The sequence below is a fragment of the Raphanus sativus genome, chromosome 6 (assembly GCF_000801105.2).
Source record: "Raphanus sativus cultivar WK10039 chromosome 6, ASM80110v3, whole genome shotgun sequence".
Taxonomy (NCBI): Eukaryota; Viridiplantae; Streptophyta; class Magnoliopsida; order Brassicales; family Brassicaceae; genus Raphanus; species Raphanus sativus.
This window is the reverse complement of record NC_079516.1, coordinates 34,356,187-34,375,501: the sequence shown is the minus strand read 5'-3', so window position 1 is coordinate 34,375,501 and position 19,315 is coordinate 34,356,187. Positions and strand designations below refer to the sequence as shown.

At 33.5% G+C, this 19,315-nt stretch overlaps 5 protein-coding genes across 6 annotated transcripts; 1 reads left to right on the top strand and 4 right to left on the bottom strand.

The window, feature by feature from the left end:
- Positions 1-917: 917 nt before the first annotated feature.
- On the top strand, positions 918-3,536 carry LOC108809693 (WAT1-related protein At1g21890). The gene is made up of 7 exons (XM_018581851.2): positions 918-1,210; positions 1,438-1,500; positions 1,680-1,796; positions 2,354-2,621; positions 2,715-2,873; positions 2,956-3,107; positions 3,187-3,536. The coding sequence occupies exons 1-7, from the start codon at positions 1,008-1,010 to the stop codon at positions 3,395-3,397; spliced, it is 1,173 nt and encodes a 390-aa protein (XP_018437353.1). The 5' UTR covers positions 918-1,007; the 3' UTR covers positions 3,398-3,536.
- Positions 3,537-4,147: 611 nt separating this feature from the next.
- LOC108808295 (uncharacterized) lies at positions 4,148-4,441 on the bottom strand. Its single transcript, XM_018580465.1, has one exon. The coding sequence runs from the start codon at positions 4,439-4,441 to the stop codon at positions 4,148-4,150; it is 294 nt and encodes a 97-aa protein (XP_018435967.1).
- Positions 4,442-8,447: 4,006 nt separating this feature from the next.
- LOC108806353 (urease accessory protein F) lies at positions 8,448-10,712 on the bottom strand. 2 transcript variants are annotated; one of them, XM_056987649.1, is made up of 3 exons: positions 10,573-10,712; positions 10,387-10,482; positions 8,448-10,022 (listed from the first exon to the last, which is right to left on the bottom strand). In XM_056987649.1, exon 3 carries the CDS (start codon positions 9,410-9,412, stop codon positions 8,678-8,680), a length of 735 nt encoding a protein of 244 aa, XP_056843629.1. In that variant the 5' UTR covers positions 9,413-10,022; positions 10,387-10,482; positions 10,573-10,712; the 3' UTR covers positions 8,448-8,677. The 2 variants fall into 2 exon arrangements, with proteins under 2 accessions (XP_056843629.1, XP_018433946.1); XM_018578444.2 differs by having other exon boundaries at positions 10,387-10,712.
- A 149-nt stretch (positions 10,713-10,861) lies between these two features.
- LOC108806354 (proteasome subunit beta type-3-A) lies at positions 10,862-12,396 on the bottom strand. Its single transcript, XM_018578445.2, has 6 exons — positions 12,209-12,396; positions 12,020-12,127; positions 11,828-11,917; positions 11,456-11,540; positions 11,120-11,214; positions 10,862-11,028 (listed from the first exon to the last, which is right to left on the bottom strand). Exons 1-6 carry the CDS (start codon positions 12,394-12,396, stop codon positions 10,980-10,982), a joined length of 615 nt encoding a protein of 204 aa, XP_018433947.1. The 3' UTR covers positions 10,862-10,979.
- A 5,595-nt stretch (positions 12,397-17,991) lies between these two features.
- On the bottom strand, positions 17,992-18,904 carry LOC108808294 (uncharacterized). The gene has a single exon (XM_018580464.2). The coding sequence runs from the start codon at positions 18,695-18,697 to the stop codon at positions 18,086-18,088; it is 612 nt and encodes a 203-aa protein (XP_018435966.2). The 5' UTR covers positions 18,698-18,904; the 3' UTR covers positions 17,992-18,085.
- Positions 18,905-19,315: the final 411 nt, after the last annotated feature.

The following is a 19,315-nucleotide window of genomic DNA, read 5'->3' as shown; positions in this document are numbered from 1 at the left end:
GCTGCAAAAATGATAATCTTACACGTTACTCATTGTAATGAAGACAATTAGCATAATGTAATATAAGACAAATCTTTGAAAATAAAAATAAAAATATGTAATATTAATTAGATTATATGTAAGCATACATATATTACAAGTAACCACAAGAGATGAATAGTTTCGTGAATATTCAAGTTGATACTGAATTCTCTTGGAGTAGATTCGACAAGTGTGATGAGTGGACAAAAAAATGAATGATGTCTGCAAGGTGATTATGTATAATATATAATGTAAGTGCATTCTTTTGATTATCGAAACTATTTGCTTATAGCTTGCGGATATATAAAGTTCGGCTTGAACGTAAAAGTCTATATATAATTTGGTATACAATGCTGCACTACATTCTTTTTATTGGTACGATACATATTTTGTTAAAATTATTTTTTTGCTAAAATTTTTTTTTTTTTTTTTGGGTACGATACATATTTTGTTAAAATTATTGGTACGATACTTTATGATTCGTTGTCTATATTAATTTATACTACCTTGACGAAAACATTCCTCCTTAGTGATCTTAGATACTAATAGACCAGCCATCTTGATTATCAAAATATTTAATTCCAATAAAGAAGAAAAATTTGCTCTTCATACGCAAGTCTTTATAACCAATAGTCCAACTAATTAATAAATTATAATAGGTGTGTAACCAAATAAACTTACGAGTTATACGACCTAATCTGGTTTGGATCATTAGAACAATACTATAGTTAGCCACACATAATGGATAATTCTTTGATAAAATAAAAAAATGTATAACTAAAAGTGATGCATAGATAACCAATGGCTGTAAAAATGTACTCGTATATTGCCTTTTGTGTCAGCCCAATTTGGCTATATAAGCAAGTACGCTCTTATGGTGTAATCATTCACAGTCATTAGGCTCATAACTAAGTACAATATTGGTACACCATACAAACAAGAAAGAGAAACCATTGAAAAAAAGAAAGAAAGAAAAGACAGATCAAATGGAGAGTGAGAAAATGTGGGGAGGCTTAATGAATAGAGTGAAACCATACTTAGCAATGATATCTATGCAATTTGGTTATGCCGGTATGTACATAATCACCATGGTGTCTCTTAAGCATGGCATGAACCATTACATCCTGGCCGTTTACCGCCATGCAATCGCCACGGTCGTCATCGCTCCATTTGCTCTATTTCATGAAAGGTATGTATAACTATTTTTCTCTTATTTGTGAATTAACCGACTAGAAAGTTCTAGACCAAAGCTCTATAGTAGAAAAGAGTGTGTCAATTAACATAGCATTAACTACTATACTAACATAATTTCAATCTCTATGTAAGTTATGCCGTATCTAGATCATACAAACAAGTTAAACCTTATAACTTAATAAAAGCAAGTATGTAATTTGTTTTATTGTTATGCGTGTGCAGGAAAACAAGGCCGAAGATGACGTTCCGAATATTCCTTCAAATTGCGCTGCTCGGATTTATTGAGTAATATTCGTCTATTAGTCTCATAATACAATCGTGTTTCAAAAAAAAGTCTCATAATACATTCACAACTAAACATTACAAGAATAGTCTCCGCATATTTTTTTTGAAGTTTTTATAAATTAATTAAGAGTGATAATTAAATAAAATTTCATTAAATGGGTGTTATTATAAAATGATAGGCCGGTGCTGGATCAGAATCTCTACTACGTCGGGATGACTTACACCTCAGCAACTTTCGCTTCTGCTACGGCTAATGTTCTTCCCGCCATCACCTTCGTCCTGGCCATCATTTTCAGGTTTATATTATTTTCATTATTCTTGTAAATAAATTCATGAAACACTAAAAAAAAAAATCATCAAACACTACATGCTTAGATTCCTATTGATTCCATCAGAAATATAAAATTTGATGCTTAGCTTCGTATTGATTGGATCAGAAAACTAAATTTTGCTTATCAACTTTAGTTATGAATACTAATCTGTTTTTGCTGTTGGTAAATTGGCCTGCTTTATTTACTTTGATTCTTGTTTTGAGAATAAGCTTTTTGACTTTTAAATCCCATACCATGGGAACAAAGATTGTAATTAATGAAATCATAGGAAAACAAAGTTATTAGAATGTTCCTGGAACATGATACTCATATCACCTGAATAATAATTAATAAACACCAAAAGGAATATACTCTGTGAGATCATCACAATTCTACTTACGTAAGATGCCACTATAAGTCAAAACCATGACTATTTTCTAAGCCAAGTTAAGAAATGACTGTTTTTCATGCAAATGTAATTTTTATATAACAACTAGACATAAGCTCGATAGTTAAATGAATTTCTTATATACAAATTTCAGATTAGAAAGCGTGAACTTTAAGAAGGTACGAAGCATAGCCAAAGTTGTCGGAACAGTAATTACAGTCTCCGGAGCACTTCTCATGACTCTCTACAAAGGTCCAATCATTGACTTTATAAAATTCGGTGGTGGTGGAGGAGGAGGCGGTGACGGTGCAGGAGGACCTCACGGTGGTGCAGCATCAGCTGATTTGGACAAACACTGGGTTCCGGGAACTCTAATGTTGTTGGGGAGAACTTTTGGTTGGGCCGGTTTCTTCATTCTCCAAGTGAGAGTACCAACTAATACATAATTTCCGGTTTACTGAATAACCATAGAAAATATCTAACGGTTCTGTTCTGTCTTGTTATGTTAAACGCAGTCGTTTACACTGAAGGAGTACCCAGCTGAGCTATCACTAACGGCGTTAATATGTTTAATGGGAACGTTAGAAGGAACCGCCGTCTCATTGGTAACGGTACGTGACCTGAGCGCTTGGAAAATCGGCTTCGACTCCAATCTCTTCGCCGCCGCTTACTCCGTAAGAATATATAAATTAGTTTAAAATTATTTACTAATCAAAATGATTATTAAAATAATTAACTAAATAAAATGGTGATTAGGGGGTTATATGTTCGGGAGTGGCGTATTACGTGCAAGGAGTAGTGATGAGAGAAAGAGGACCCGTTTTCGTTGCGACATTTAATCCTCTTTGTGTCGTTATAACTGCAGCTCTTGGTGTTGTTGTCTTGTCTGAAAGTATCCATCTTGGAAGGTATTTTTTCTCATTTTTATTTCTTTCTATAATTAATAATTTTCATTTTTAAATTGTTTTCTACTAATATTTTTTGCAGTGTGATTGGAACAATATTTATAATTGTGGGCCTATACACTGTCGTATGGGGTAAGAGCAAAGACAAGAGAATGGCGGATGATGGTAGAAAAGGACTCCCGATTAAGTTTCCGGTTAAAGAGGTAGACGCCGGTAGAGTCTTAGCCGGAAAATCAGAGATGAAAACAAAGGAAGACCAGGAGACTAATAAGGCTAATCAAGCTGAGATTTGAGGATACTTGAGTGATAAAAGGCCGTTCTATGTATATTGTTTATGCTTTCTTTTCTTGCCTTCCACGGTTACAGTACGGTTATCATATGTAACTGATTAGATGAATCAAATCATCTTATAGTTAACTAAAAGTTTTTGCTCTTTAGTAGGTTTCCATGTCGAAACAAAAATGAATCTTCTAAAATCCATAAGAATTCCGGTTTTCTTGCCACTAAAAGCATTTCTACCAAGACTTTTAAATTAGCATAACATCTTTTTCGAACTTGAACTTACAAAAAATAATAATAATAGGCTTCTTCATTGGATATAATATGCATAACTAATTAGATTTCACTTGATCAAAAGAACAAAAGAAAAACTAATTAGGTTTTCTTTTCTTGTTCAACAACTAAACAGCTTGACAACAATTTTTACTTGAGAAAAAAATAATTAAAATAGTAATGGAGAACCAATTCATTGCAATCATCTAGATGTTGATGTAATGTTATATCTTCCAAGAGTTTAGAGATTTCAATTGATCACTGATCATAATGATTATACCCAGGCATGGTCGTACCTCACACTGTTAAATATATAATTTTTGTTTCTGGAATAAGAATAAACACATTTGTTCAAAAAAATAAATAAGAATAAACACATACGTACATGATATGGTAGCCGATAAAATGATACAAAAACATAATCATGTGATGTATGCATAGACGAAGATAATTTTTGGATTGGTTACAAAAAAAAAGATAATTTTTGGTTTCTAATTACCGCATACCCAGCTAAATGTTTGACAGAAGGTTTTTATTGGATCACGACCAGCTCGAGGGACGATGAAGTACTCATTACCCAATGGATCACATGTTTTCTGGCATGGAGTGGTACATATGGTTGCAGTTGCTTTTGTTGATGCCTTCATACATATATTCACGATACAATTTTTTACACACTTCTCATCTATTACATAAGAATGTGATATTTGTGATGAAAACATCATTGTAAACAAAATTGCAATCATTAAAACACTGAAAATTTTCTTTGATACTTGAACTGCCATATCGTGCAGTAATTTACACCTTTGAAATTGTATATGTTTCTTTATTGTGGTTTTGAAACAAGAGGATTTAATTTGGTAAAGATTCCAAGTCAATGTAGATGTATTTATATGTGTAGCAAATTTAGTTTTAACAGCTTTAGAAAACATTACGACCTGTTATTAAGCTGTCATTTGTTTTCCTTTTTGGTTAAATAAAATGAGGTGTGTTATACTGTTTCACCATCTGAACAATTTTTTTCTTTTCGTAAGCTAATCGAAACAAATATTTGTTATAAATAAACTGTAACTAATTGTTTCTAACTAAATAAACTGGTTGTTTTCATAAAAAAATATTAGCTTATACAACACATATTTAAGTGGAATTTAGTTTTTTAGTTCCTAACCAAATATTATTACGGAAAAATAGTTTATGACCTAAATTAGTACTTAAGTAGCTTTAATAAAATAAATGACAATTCTCCTAAGCATGAAAAAACGTTTGTTGCTATATATATAGACCACAAATGTAAATATTAGAAAACAACATTCATTAACTACGAAAGTTACTAACTTATTTTTTAATAAACTAAAATTTAAAACTATAAAAATATTTATTTAAAACTAAATTAAATATTTAAATATATAATAAACAAACAAATAAAATTTTTAATCTTTCAAGAACGTTTCTAAATTAAATTTTTGTTTTGGTAAATATTTATGGAATACTGATAAAATCAAAAAAATTATATTTATTTATATATTATAATTATTTAGAACTAAGCTAAGAGATTCAACAAGAACAACGGTACGGTACGTACGTTCTTGTATACAGGGGGGGGGGGGGGGAAGAAGGTGTTGAGAGTGGGGTCACCCCACTATTTTTAAAAAAATTATTTATTTAAAAAAAAAATTATTTTGACCCTATTAAAAAATAAATTTTGACCCCATAAAATATTTTTGATCGCAGTACAAAATATTTCTGGTTCGGCCACTGTTTGTATATGTCCTTTTAGTTAAATTAAATAGATGTAAGAAAAGATGTTCATGTATACAAAAATATTCCATTTGTTTGTTTTGTAGGAAAAGGAAAGTTTTCTTCCATATTTGATGAATCATTTTTTATTTCCCTCCATAGAATCACAAATTAAAGTTTCGAGCTATAAATATGTTAACATTTAGACCAAAAAAAGGTTATAAAAATATGTTATAAATATGCATGTAATAGTACACATAGCTATGGTATTTATTATATTTTGATAGTAATAACTGGCCAAGTGCAAAACATAAATCAATGGTAAGTACATTTTCTTTTATTTACATGTGTCATCAAATGTTTTACCTAAATCCAATGTACTAGCGTAAGAGGTTATAAAATGGTGATATATAGTTTTTCAGTTCCTGCAAATATTTAGTTGTTTTGCTAACTTCATGGCGTAAACATAACTACTTAATGAGTTGTTTTGGTTCGTGTTTTGTAGGACAAACCGACAAGGTACCTATCGCTATAGTGTGATAAACATCACCAGAACAATCAGACTTGCTAGCTCTGCTGGACAGATTAAAGGCAAGCAACGATACGCCGTGAACAGAGCATCACTTTACCCAAGTGACACCCTTTTGAAACTAGCTGACTATTTCAAAATTGATGGAGTATACCCGCCTGAAAGCATATCTGAACAGCCCACAAAAGGAGAGATTTTCCCTGTCACATCTGTGATGCAAACTGATTTCGGAGGTCGTTTTTTGGTGAGTTAAGCTCTTTTATTCTTGAACCTCATATGTTCATATTTGCATCCACGATATCCATACGGTAAGCAATATGCAGCGCTCTCAAACCGAGAAATAGACCTTAAGGAAGCCAAAGTTATGTGCCTCTTCTAATTGTTGACTTGATGACTATTTTATTAACTGTGTGACTTTGGTCTAACAACCAGAATGGAACTGGGGAAGTGAAGTCCAGACCTACTAGTAGAAAAGTGTACAATCTATACGAGGCAGTCTCACTGCACTGTTCAGGTGAGATCCCTCTGAAGCTGTAGATATTGATTCGTGATGGTATCTCTCAACAAATATTCTCACTTGTGAAAAAAAAAAGTAAGAAAAGAATGGAAAGATAAAAAAAAAGTTGAGATACATCTTAAATGAAAATTTTTCAAAAATCAATGAGAAACTTTTCTCTTGTATGTCATTATGTGATTATTATATTCTTAGAAGTTATTTACATTGTTAGATAATAATAATAACAAAATATGTGTGAGAGACTCATGATAGATACTTTACTATTGATGACACTTTGGCCATAAAAGTTGAGTCTGTTTTTGTGTAAAATGTGGACCATTGCATGAATCTGTATAGGTGTACCCGAGATCATGGACTGTAATATACATATCACTGGATCATTGCATTGCATGAATCGGTTGTTTAATAATTATGTTGTCCTATTAATAAACTTTGTTTGTTCGTGATTTCTCTCAGTCTTTCAGCAATCGTAATTCATGTTTTGCATTCTAGTTCAGTTAAATTTGAATTGTTCATTGAAATCAGTTTTTTTTTAAATGTGTAAACTAAATTTATTGTTGTTTTATAGCAGCTGAAAATATAAATAAATTATTTTACTTGATAAATACAATAAACACACACACTAGTATTATATAAACACATAATAAAAAAACAATATATACTTTTATAGAGAATACACAAATTTAAGAAAATGTGTAATTTATAATCAGTTAGTGCAATCGGCAGGTCTCACTGTGTAATAGAGGTTCATAATAAGACCGCAGTCACCTCGAACAAAATACTATGTATGAATGTGTTGTTGTATATTGCAAAACTCCTCACAAACTTCTCTGCATTTGGTTAAATCAGGGTTTTTATTACAGTCATGCACTGATTCTTCGGAATGCAATATTGTGTACACATTGCATCGTGTGAACGAGAAATATCTGCTGAAAACACTATCATAATCGTAACTGCGATCATGGAAACACTTGATTTTTTTGTGAATTCTCATGATGTATGTAATTAGTTATCACGAATACTAAAAAGATATTGCAATTTTTTTTTAAATGGTAAATAAGATAATTTGATGAGTGATGTTAGGTTAATGTTGGTATTTTTTATTCTAGAGCTAATAATACCTATTTTTAATAGTTGTTTTAAATAAGTTTATTATGTCTAATTAGCTTTGTAAAGTTTAGCTGTGATTTGTTTATTATAGTTCTCCAAACAACTTAAGGTCTGTTCGTTTGGTCGTCGCAGGTCGCGGCGTCGGCGTCTGCGTCAATCGCAGGTCTCGACTCTTGTTCGTTTGGTTGACGCTTCTAGGTGCGTCTAACGCTGCGTCTAGACGCCGCGTCTGTGCGTCGACCGCCGAAAATATCAGCGTCAGCGTCAAAAATTCAGCGTCTCAGGTATATTTTACACTTTTGCCCTTATTTTATTTGATTATTTACAAACAAAACCTAACCCTAAATCTCCTTTGACGCTGTTTCTTCTCCATTAGACGCTCCATTTTGAGGCAGCCCTCTCCATTTCTCTCTGTCCTCTCAGCCTCTCCATTGCAGCTCTTCTCACTCTCGAGTCTCGCCATAGCTCTCTCGTCTCAGCCTCTCTCCATCTCTCTCTGTCGATCTCTCCATCCATAGATCTATCTCGTTCAGCCTCTTCCTCTCGACGTTCCTCTCAAGTTCAGACCCCTCAGGCTCTCACTCTCTCAACGACGCTCAGACCCTCTCAAGCTCTCGACGACCCTCTTAGCACTCTCTCAAGGTCATCACTCTCAAATATTAACTGGTTGATGAGTGATGTTAGGTTAATGTTGGTATTTTTTATTGTAGAGCTAATAATACCTATTTTTACTAGTTGTTTTAAATCAGTTTATTATGTCTAATTAGTTTTGTAAAGTTTAGCTGTGATTTGTCTATTATAGTTCTCCAAACAACTTATTGTTCTAAGGAAATCGTTTGTATTGCAAATTCTAGCTTGTAGATATATCCATAAAACATTTTTAGTTTATCATGTAACCATTTGTTTTTATGCTAAAGTATCATGAACTGCAATGTACATATGTAAGAATGTGAAACATAAGATCAGATTTGTAGGAAAGGTACAATACTTGAGACAACAGTTTTACATGCGTGTTTACACAACCTCCACTTCTCTCAGAGATGAATACTCAATCCCCAAATTTTGTGAGCAGGGTTAGAGATACAAATGTTTTAAAATACATATAGTTCCATATAAATAGATCCTTTCTCAAGAGCAAAACAATCTAGAAAACAAGTAACCGTGACAACCTTGCACAACATCTAGCAAAGGAGACGTCTGACACGCTTCACTAGCATCTCGATCCTTCCATTTCTCTAAAACGGTTTCAGCCACAATCGCGATACGATGCTGCATCACCGAAGCACCCATCGGTCCCACTAAGTTCAACCTGGTTGCAGCCGATACAACATCTCTCAGCGTAACAAACAGGTAAGCCCTCTGAGAAGTCTCTGAATCCATACCGAGCAAGCCACATACAAGCCCAAAGATGGGAGCATGGTGGAAACGTAACTCCTTGGAGCCCAGAGAGGCGTCTCTGATAATCTTCAGAGACGGGATCTCGGTGAAAACCGAAGCAGCGATTCGGAGCAAGGCTGAACCTTGGGAGATCGATGCCTTTGAAGAGACTTGGTTCGTCAAGGTCGTGTCGAGTAAAAGATCGAGTCTTTGCCATGTTTCTATGTCGGGGGATTTGAGGGAAGAGTAGACAAAAGGAAGGAGTAAGCTAGCTGTGTTGTCCAAGACATGTATGATGTGGGTTTCGAGATCTGTTGGAGACGAAACTAAACGTGTCTGAACAGCTGCTTCGAGACCGAAGGAATGAGCGAAGCCTCCGGTCGGTAAAATGGAATCGAGTAATTGCCACTGGCTCCACTGCGTACAAGAGGAGGCTCTTGACGCATCCCTCTCGCGTATTGCGTCTTCTCCAATCGGGTTTGCCATCAGATGGCTGCTTATCGAGAGGCTTCGAAGAGAGAGAGATTTCAGAGTCTGGACGGATACACCGGTGGAGAGAGAACTCCGGTGAAGTTTGAGTGATCCAAGGTCAACACGAACTCCTTCGTCTCTGTCTCCTCGCTTCTTACTGAGGAAGTCAACAACGTCAATGCAAAGATCGTGAACAACGCGTATCCCCTCCTCATCGTCATTTTCGATCTCTCTGAGCTCTACCTGGAAGCTTTGGGAGATATTTATTTAGCAGCTTAACGGTCATAAATTTCACATGGCGATCAATCATTGGATGTTACATTGTCACGTGATCCATAGGATGGAATCAAATGAGATATCAGGTTGGTGACTTTGGGAGAAAGTAAATGGTCAACTCAAAAAATAATACTGATAATTACATTTAGATCTGATCCGTTATGGATTTGTAGTCAGATATGATAAAATATACAAAGAATTTTCCTTGGCTCGAGGCAAAACCTTGCAACGCATTCGGCACCCTGTTCCTGAACATGCTCTCTCTCAACTACACAGCACAACTGGATCCACGTGCAAGGCTGGCTTGGTCGTACTTATCTTACTCCAGTCCTTGTCTATTCTTAGAATACTGCAGGGAAATTCAGACAAGAATTAGAGATAGGATAGTAGTAGTCGTTGGGTTCTATCTGCTTTTCAGTAGACGTTGTTTAAGCAAAGATTAAACCTAAAATTATGCATTACAGGTCTCAAAATAAAATATCAAATGATAATGGAATTATTAAGGAATGTATGTAATTTGGAGAGCAAAATTATTCATTTCATGCTCTGCCGAGGAAAATGTATGTAATTTGACCCCCATCAATTCTTGAAATGATTCAACATAAGCATGTAATTGTGGCTTAAATTGATAATTTATCTACCTTTCCAATGGTTTGACCCCTACCAAATTACAAAGTTATTATATATATGACCCCGGTAAACTTTTGTTCTACCTCTGCCACTGGGAACAAGTAGGCTACGATTAGGATTAAGGCTGCTTGGAAATTGACGTAGCACATAACACATCCCACGGTGATGGACAAACCAGACTGTTCCAAGTAAAAGATATTCTTACGCTTACAGATAAGCAGAGTCCATAAAACTATTGAAGAAGAAGTTGATGGGTTTATGGAAGATACCTGCAAGATTTTCCAGAAAGAAAATCAAGCGGCGAACCAAACAAGTTTCCGATAGAATGAAAGAAACCGGTGAAAAACGAGTCCATCCCACACGACAAAGTGGATTAACAGACATAACAAGATTCAATTAGGGCAAGAACTTATAGAGAATGCCACTACAACTTCTTACGATCTGGTAGTTTCCCCTGTTTTTTTTCTAACCACAATGGTTTTTTGGTAGTTTCCACTGTTTTATTTCACAATATTTATTCTTCTTGTTTGGTAAAAATCAAATTTCATCCAGAAGTAGTGATCTCAAGGAGTGGTTCTACGATTAAACCGGGATGCGATAGTTATTCTACTTAGATCCGGATTACAGAGAAAAAAACAATAACTTGGATAGAAGCAGATGATGTTGATGGATTAGATTAATCCATCCTTCCCTTTAGGATCCTCTCTTTAATCTCAGTAGGTGTTCTGCAACAATACCATCAAGAAAGTATGTTTAACAAGTAAATTCAGATAACCAAAATGTGTGGAAACTAATTGAGAAGAGAAGAGAACTTACACAACGTAAACATGGCCTCCCCAACCACTTAGACAATCACGGTCAACTGACGAGAGAAGCGCTTGCGATATCGTCTCAAACAGTTCCTCCGCTTCCTGATAAAATTCAAATCAGTTAAACCAGAGTCTTGTCTTGACACATTGGTCTAGTAACAATGGAGGATGGCCACCAAGTTAAATCTTTTGAACACTTGAGGACCAAATTGAAGATATAAAATTCAAGATTCTACATCTCTATAAACTAACAATGAAACTTAACCCACCAAACTTAACTGTGGTCGTTTAAGAATTTTAGTTGAAGGGAAGCAAGAGATGATAAAGTTGATAGTAGACAAACCATATCAGGCTTGTACATTGCTTCGCAGGCACCATACAATGATTCTGAAGCAGTTCCAGACACAACAAAATCTTTAGCCAGCTCCCTGCATTTAAAATAAAACCACAAGTATATTACATCATGTACGCCATTATGTCAAGCAAGAGTAGTCATTCTCAGAAACAGAAAACACAAGTGAAACCAATAAAAATAACAAACAACATGAGGAAATCGTCATGAACATATGAGTATGCATTATTAGACACAAGTCCAACAAAATCTTCAACCATAAGGAAAAATAAATGACCTTTAAACCCAAACATCTATACAAGTAACAAAAATCACAAAGACTAGAGTGAGTGACACTGCAACAAATGATTATGAGCTTATTACTTGGCACCAATGGAGTCCATGGTACAGATGAAGGGCTTGTCATCTTCTCCCAAGCCAGCAATCACTGGTTGGCACAAGTAAGGACCAAATCTGAAATAAATAAAAAAACACATACAAACTAAGCAAATCTCTGTCCTAACCCAAACATCAAAACTCCACAAAGTAGAAAGCTAAATAAAAAAAAAAACACACCTCTTCTCGTAAAGAATGGCAGAGACGAGACTAGCGAAAGTGTCAGGCTTCATGTCTCTCTCTTCACGAAGCTGGTACAGCTTATGACGAAACACCAAGCGCTGGTACCTTCCATCCATCCCCAAAAAGCAAAATCTTTAATAAAAGAGAAGAAGAAAGCAAATAAACATATGGAAGGAAGCTTCTTACAGTGTTTGGACATCGGTGGCGAGACCAGAGAGTCCGATGAAGACGCGATCGTGGATCTTGGAGATTCTCTGGAAATCGGTGGCGATAGTCTGTAGCTGCACACCGAGCCTTCGATCACTGGCGATGGCGAAGCAGTTCTTCCCTACCATAGCTACAACTGCACTTCCATTGTACTCGAAGATCTGCATCGATATCAGTCACCATCAATCACTGAATCCGAATAGGACCAAGAGTAAGGGATCTTGGAATTCAAATGACAGATCCAACTTACCGACATCGGAAGATTAGGGTTTAGAACGGAGAAGAAATCTAAGACGGAGGAGGGAGTAAGTAAAGTCGACGGTGGCTTGGAAGAAACTCCAGCTGAGTTTTCTTTTTCGTCAATTGGGAGTATACAGTAAAATAGTTGGGCCTTACAGGCCCATGGGCTAGTAATAGAATATACAACGTATGTTTTTCAATGTATTGGAGGAGTGTCCCGTTAAACCATCTAAACTATTAAAACTGAAGTACAATTAGTACTTAAACCTTAGTTTTCCTAAATAATTACAGCTTCATGCCATTGGATTAATAACTACTAATTTAATACAATTATCTGTTATTAATTATAAAGTAACCGATTGATTATCCAGTTTTGTTTACTTACTGCAATTGTGCTGTTCGAATCTTTGTCATAACTGATATGATATTTAACCGTATACATTGGTCTTTACAAATTGAATATTCTAATTGGATTATATTCCTGACATATTCACACTTAATTTTAACCTAATATTGTAGTACAATAATCTAACCAATATTCTACTTATTAAACTATTCTGGTTGTTCATCTTAACATAAAACATCTAAGAATCTGGTTTAGCATACATGTTGTAAACAAAAAAAAAATTGTAAAAGGTATGCTCTATAAATATTCAATACAATGTTGTCAAAAAAAATATTCAATACAATATGGATTATTATATATGTTTATAAAATTTGAAAAAATAATACATAATTACCCATATAAAACCAAATACAGAATCTGATAAATATAGAGAAAATTAGATTTTACATGATTTTCTTAACAATAAATTCTGCCAAATCATTAATTATAATGCTTTAAACAACCCAGCGTATTTGGGTTATCAAAATCTTTGATATGTAACAAAATATCCTAAAATCTAGATAACCAATCTTACTTTTTATTGAGCTACTCTAGAATATATATATATATATATATATATATATATTTTAAGCAAACACAATCTAATCATTATTTATAATTTAGTCCTAAAATATAGATTACCAAATAATCTTTCTTAATGTATTATATTTCGCTTATGGAATCTTTATTAATTAATTTATAATCATCTTTGTTAGACAAAAGTTAATTCATGATAACCCGATTTGAACTTCTAAAAATCAGAATATTTCTTAGCTGAAACTTTTAAGTCTGGCAGTATCTATAATAATTAAAGCCAAAAATTAGTTAGAGATTTTACATAGTTGATTATTCTTTGTTTTTTGAAGAAATTATTATTTAGTATTCTGTTAAATCCTCATGGATTTAGTCTATTAATCAATATATTAAAATAGAAGACCTTTTTTAGGTGATCTTCTGTTTTAAATATATTTACCGTTCTCTGCATTGACTTATTTTTAAGTTATGCTTTTGACCTAAATGTTTTGTTTTCTTTAAATAAATCACAGATAACCATCTCCTATTTTTGTGTGTATTTTTTTCTATTTCAGAATATTAAATAAACAAGTATATGGCATTCAAATTAATTTTATTATTTAAACTAAACAAGCAAATATTTCCTAAATCTACTCCACTACATTAACATGAATTTAATGTCCATAAAACTCAAACGTGAGTAAACTATGTCACACCAAATTTGTTTTATGAAAATGAGATTGGACCTACATATATGAATACAATGCTTTTGTGACAATTTTAGTTGTATAGTTTTACATAAAATCCCAGAATAAGTTTACCTTTATTCGTAATACATATAGGTGTTATATATTTGCAAATTTAATTATTAACTTATAAATGTTGGTGACCACCAATTGTATAGATCTACACTGTTTATGAAATGTTAGTATCAATATTACAAATACACGCATTTAGTTATATTACTTATAAAAAGTTTTAAAATATACTAATTTGGATTAATTCAAGTTAACAAGCAATATACTTAACTGAAATATAGCAAAATTTGGTTTAGATTTGAGAAAAGACGGGAACATTTATAAATTTTAAAATAATTATACCCCTTAAATTATGGATTTGAATAGACAATTTTTTATATTTTGATTGATATATCTTTGAATATTAAAGAAATATTTTGTAATACTGAACAACTTATTTTAGAAAAAATAAAGAAATTAGAAACTATATCTTCATATATTCAAAAACTAATAAGATAAAACCTATTTAAAGAACTCTAACTTAATTTACGTAACAATCTCAGTATCTCACTGATTTTTAATAAATAATTTGATAAATATTAGTTATATTCAAAAACCATATTATATAAAGCAACAAATTAAATTTTCTAATACTGTGTGACATCTTATCAAAAATCTATCATATTAATTTAGCAGTATGACCAATTGATAGTAGTTGAATCCAATTTAAAAAATACATGGAACCTATAAATATAACTGAAACAATCTATATATAACTGTTTATATGCCAAGATATAACTGCAACAACAACAAAAAAGTTTCATAATGATAAATTCTTATTTTTTTTAGGAATGTCATATTTTTTGTATATCGAAGTCCTTATCATGAAACTTAAATTTCTATTTTAAAGGCCTATTTATATCAAACTCATTATCATACTAATCTCAATTTCGAATTTTGTATATATTTTTGCAGCTATATTTATAGGTTCAGAGATGCGAGAGAAAAATTAAATATATCATAGAGAAAAATTAAATATTCAGAGATATAATTGGTTATAATCTCGATTTTATAAAAATAAAATTTCTTAAAAGATATAAAATAAAAATATATCCATCCTTTTAAGGGCGGATCATAAATTTGGTTCAACTATTTAAAAAAATCGATTTGCGGATGCGGGTTATGAATATTTTATTTGGGGTGGGTGCGAGTTTGTAGATTTTAGATTGCGGGTACCTGACGATTCAAAAAGTGTTTAAAAATAAAAATAAAATGAAAAGTAAACACTTTTTAAAAAAATATGGTATTGAAAAAAACAATTTAATTTTTTTAAAAAAATTTTGATTATAAAAATATTTTTTATATAGCCCGCGGATAACCACAAAATTAAATTGGGCGGGTGTCGTATAAATTATTTGTTTGCGGATTGTATTTTTTGACCAAAACAAAATTGAAACCAGCGGGTTGGCGGGTTCGACCGACAACCCAGCCTTAATCAAACGTATACCGGATCGATTTTTAAATTGCTATTATTTAATAAAATATATTTTGATTAATATTTATACACAAATATATTTACAAAGAAAAATACAAATATAATCACAAAGAAAACACAAATATGATAATTAAATTAAAACAAAAATATACCCGCCCTTTAAAGGGCGGGTCAAAATCTAGGTTTTAATTAAAATTGAAATTATAAACAAAAAAGTTTAAGACCTAATTAAAGAATTGACTCGGTTTTATCTCTTCATTTGATGAAATTATATTCAAAGTCAAACTGAAAGACTGTATCAGTCTTTTTTTTTTCCTCGATGAACTTCATTTAAGACAACAACCATTTTTACAAAGATGGAACCAAAGCCGGCGAACGAGTTACATGTTCCCGGAAACCATTAAGAACATAATCAAGCTAAGAACTTAATAATCTAGAACCGATCAAACAAGATAAAGTTATGAAAATAGTAAAGAAAATCAAGTAAAGGAGGAGAAGAGGAATTGCAAACATCCACTGCCAAACTTTATTGAGGAAGACCAAGAGCGTCACTCTTATTTCTGCTCCAAACCACTCAAATCCCACTACGGAGCCATGAGTACGAACCAATTGGTACAACCTAGGAAGACTCAGGGAAGAACCTGGTTGAACTGAAGACTTCCAGCGGCTGGATGAAATTGAGCCGGAGCTCCAAATCCTTTTAACATGCCGGTTAAACCAACCACCGCAATAGCCGCACCGTCGCATTGAAACAAGGATAAGCCAACCTCCTAAACCTGACAACTTCACTATCACAACAACGCTATAAACCTGCGATGATCCACAGAAGAGAGACGCACAAACGAAGCCGGAGCCGACAAGATCCCGAGAACCACATCTAAGGTCTTAGAAACCAAATAGAGCAACAACAGCGAAGATTAAGGATCACGGGAAGAACATGCAAGCACCAAACCTCGCAGAATAACCCAATTAGAAATCATCGATCTTGATCGAGATCTGAGATTGAAAGATACGAAGCTGAAACAAAAGGATCTAAACATGCAAGATAAACAACAAACAAATCTAACAAGATCTGACCGACGTCGTGGCTGAGAAAACCCACCGACGTCGGTCAGAGAAACGTCAATGATCGGAGACGAAGAGAGAAGTTGGAGCGTTAAGCGAGAGAGAGGTTATGTTTTTTGAAAGACTGTATCAGTCTAAACTCAATGAAATTTTAATATGTTTTTTATATTTTTATCAACCGAAAACTGGTTTGATTGCATTTTAAAATCCTACGTCTTCCAAACCCTCTTTATTTGGTAAGGTAGAGGTCTCCGTCGAAAATAAATAAATACAGAGACTAGCAAAGACACTGTCGTGTACTCGTTAGCCGTGAGCTCACCGTGGCGAAAAGAGTCAGTTCGGAGAGGCCATGCGGTGCACCGTCTTTTGCCCGCGTTGACAAAGGAATAACATAACTCGGTGAGCTAGTACGTAGGCCGGAGAGTTATTAACCTAAACAGCACAGCTCAAATCCAAAACTTTTATCATTATTGTTATCATTGATCCGCAATCTAGAGCATATACAAAAGAATCAGTGAATTATTTGAGTTATATGGTGAAAGTTTAATGAGGCTAATGCTCCTTAGTTTGGGCTTTGAACACAAGGCTGTAACATTAAGAGAGCACTCAAACCACCACACCACCTAAACAAACAGTATCATAATTTGTTTTATAAAAAAAATAAACTAACTATTCATTAGATGATTTTTTAATATTAATAAACATACATGTATATAAAGATATACACATATATAAAAAGAAAAAATATAATCTTTTAAATTTTTTAATATAAATCTTCTAAAAACAATTATTAAAATTATAACTTTCATCTAATTAAAATAATAAATAAACATAATATGTTTTTATCACAATAGTATGTTATTATATTTTTCATATTATATTAATGATTATTATATTTTTTCACAATAGTATGTTTTAATATTTTTATAATATTATAATATATTTATATTGGTAACTTATTATTAAACCGTTGCAATATATCATAAACAACGGTCCCCATAAACAACTAGTCACAAATATCCTGCAAAGGCGCAAACACAATAATTTTAAACGTTATGTCAGTCATACAGAAAAACACTATAAGCTTGAAACCGCAACCACCCGCATCCGCAAACTCCCGCAACCGCGACCGCTGCATTTAAACTAGTGAGACCCTAAAGTATTCAATATTAAGCTGTTGAGTTCATTTGCAGTCCTATCAGGCTATCACACGATGATGCCATTTGTCTGTGACACTAAGCAGTTTATCTTTGCTTATTTATAAGATGTTGTGATCAGTTTCAAACCTTTAAGTGAAAATGAAATGAAATAAACATTTCAAAGTTTTATTAAGTTTTTCTCTTTGCTTTTATAATCTCTCCATGGACCGGAATCAATCTATAGAGCATAAGAGAATTATAACTAATGCGCATAAACCACTACTAGAGTACCACATCCCAATTGAGGCGGTCACGTTCCATCATTAATATGATTCTTTTCTCAGAAGAGCTTAAATCAGATTCGTTACGTTTCATACGTAAATAAGAAGACAGTGGGGACGATGGGGAAAACGTCGTCTCTGAGTCATAGAAAACGTCAGATTCTTCCATTGTTTTCGTCTTCGTCGAATCCAAACCGGTGTTTTTCTTCACGTCGGGGGTCTTCTTACTCTTCTTGAACTGAAGATATGACTTGAAATGACTCCACTGGCGCAAAGCAGCAGCAGTTCCGGAGTCGAGTGTTGTAGCTCGAGCTGATGAACATCGCCAATATGGAGTCGGTGGTCGTCCTGAAGAGTGGGAATCTTGACGCGGTTTGAGCTTGAAAGAGGAAGGAGGAGCAAAGGGAGAGACTGCGGGAGAAGACAACGGAGGAGACGGTGGAGGTTTTGTTATTCGGAGAGAAGAAAGTTTCTTGGGAGGTTGAAGGAGAATGGGACCATCGTCGTGGTGTTGGGTTCGGATCTTGGGTATACCGGGTCGGATCTCCCAGTTAAAAGGCACTGCTCCTGGTCTCTTGAAAGGACCTTGATCACCATCTTCAACCATTGACATGACACACACACACAAAGGACACGTTTCTCTCTGATTTTTTTTGAAGGATATTACAGCAACCCCTACTTATAACTTACTTATAGTTCAGACTTGCACCAATTATTTTCCGACAGTGTGAAACTATAAAAGATCCAACGAGTTTGTTTATGGTATTACTAATGTTTTCTATATAAGATTGGATATGTAAATCATAACCTTCTTTTTACATGGATAATGGAGAATCTACGTTACTTATTACGCTTTTATCCTCTTCACATTTTCGGAGGATCACTCTCTTGTAATGTTAAAGAGGTAATATCTCATTTTTTCAAAGTAATATAATATATTACTATACATAAAAAGATATATACCTGGATTGTACCATTTATTAATTTTATTTATTGATCGTTATATAATATATTAGGTGAATATTTGCGAAAGGAGAATGTCAATAATTTTGTAGCGAGAGAGAGGATTGTAATAATTTTGATTCATCAATGTCTCGTTTTTTTTTCTGGTCAAAGATTCACTGGACCATGTCTTTTCACAGAGTTATCGTAACAACACAAGGGTTCAAAAATCATAATCCATTGTGATTTGTTATTCTATTGGAGTGCAGTCAAACATCGATGAAACATC

What these genes read in the sequence shown, in the direction of transcription:
- LOC108809693 (XM_018581851.2), top strand. Translation starts at nt 1,008, where the DNA reads ATGGAGAGTGAGAAAATGTGGGGAGGCTTAATGAATAGAGTGAAACCA. An exon ending in TTTGCTCTATTTCATGAAAG is followed by an intron (nt 1,211 to 1,437) that starts GTATGTATAACT and finishes ATGCGTGTGCAG; the next exon opens with GAAAACAAGGCCGAAGATGA. An exon ending in CCGGTTTCTTCATTCTCCAA is followed by an intron (nt 2,622 to 2,714) that starts GTGAGAGTACCA and finishes TGTTAAACGCAG; the next exon opens with TCGTTTACACTGAAGGAGTA.
- LOC108808295 (XM_018580465.1), bottom strand. Translation starts at nt 4,441, where the DNA reads ATGGCAGTTCAAGTATCAAAGAAAATTTTCAGTGTTTTAATGATTGCA.
- LOC108806353 (XM_018578444.2), bottom strand. Translation starts at nt 9,412, where the DNA reads ATGGCAAACCCGATTGGAGAAGACGCAATACGCGAGAGGGATGCGTCA.
- LOC108806354 (XM_018578445.2), bottom strand. Translation starts at nt 12,396, where the DNA reads ATGCAGATCTTCGAGTACAATGGAAGTGCAGTTGTAGCTATGGTAGGG. An exon ending in GCCACCGATGTCCAAACACT is followed by an intron (nt 12,128 to 12,208) that starts GTAAGAAGCTTC and finishes GATGGATGGAAG; the next exon opens with GTACCAGCGCTTGGTGTTTC. An exon ending in ATGGACTCCATTGGTGCCAA is followed by an intron (nt 11,541 to 11,827) that starts GTAATAAGCTCA and finishes TTTTAAATGCAG; the next exon opens with GGAGCTGGCTAAAGATTTTG.
- LOC108808294 (XM_018580464.2), bottom strand. Translation starts at nt 18,697, where the DNA reads ATGTCAATGGTTGAAGATGGTGATCAAGGTCCTTTCAAGAGACCAGGA.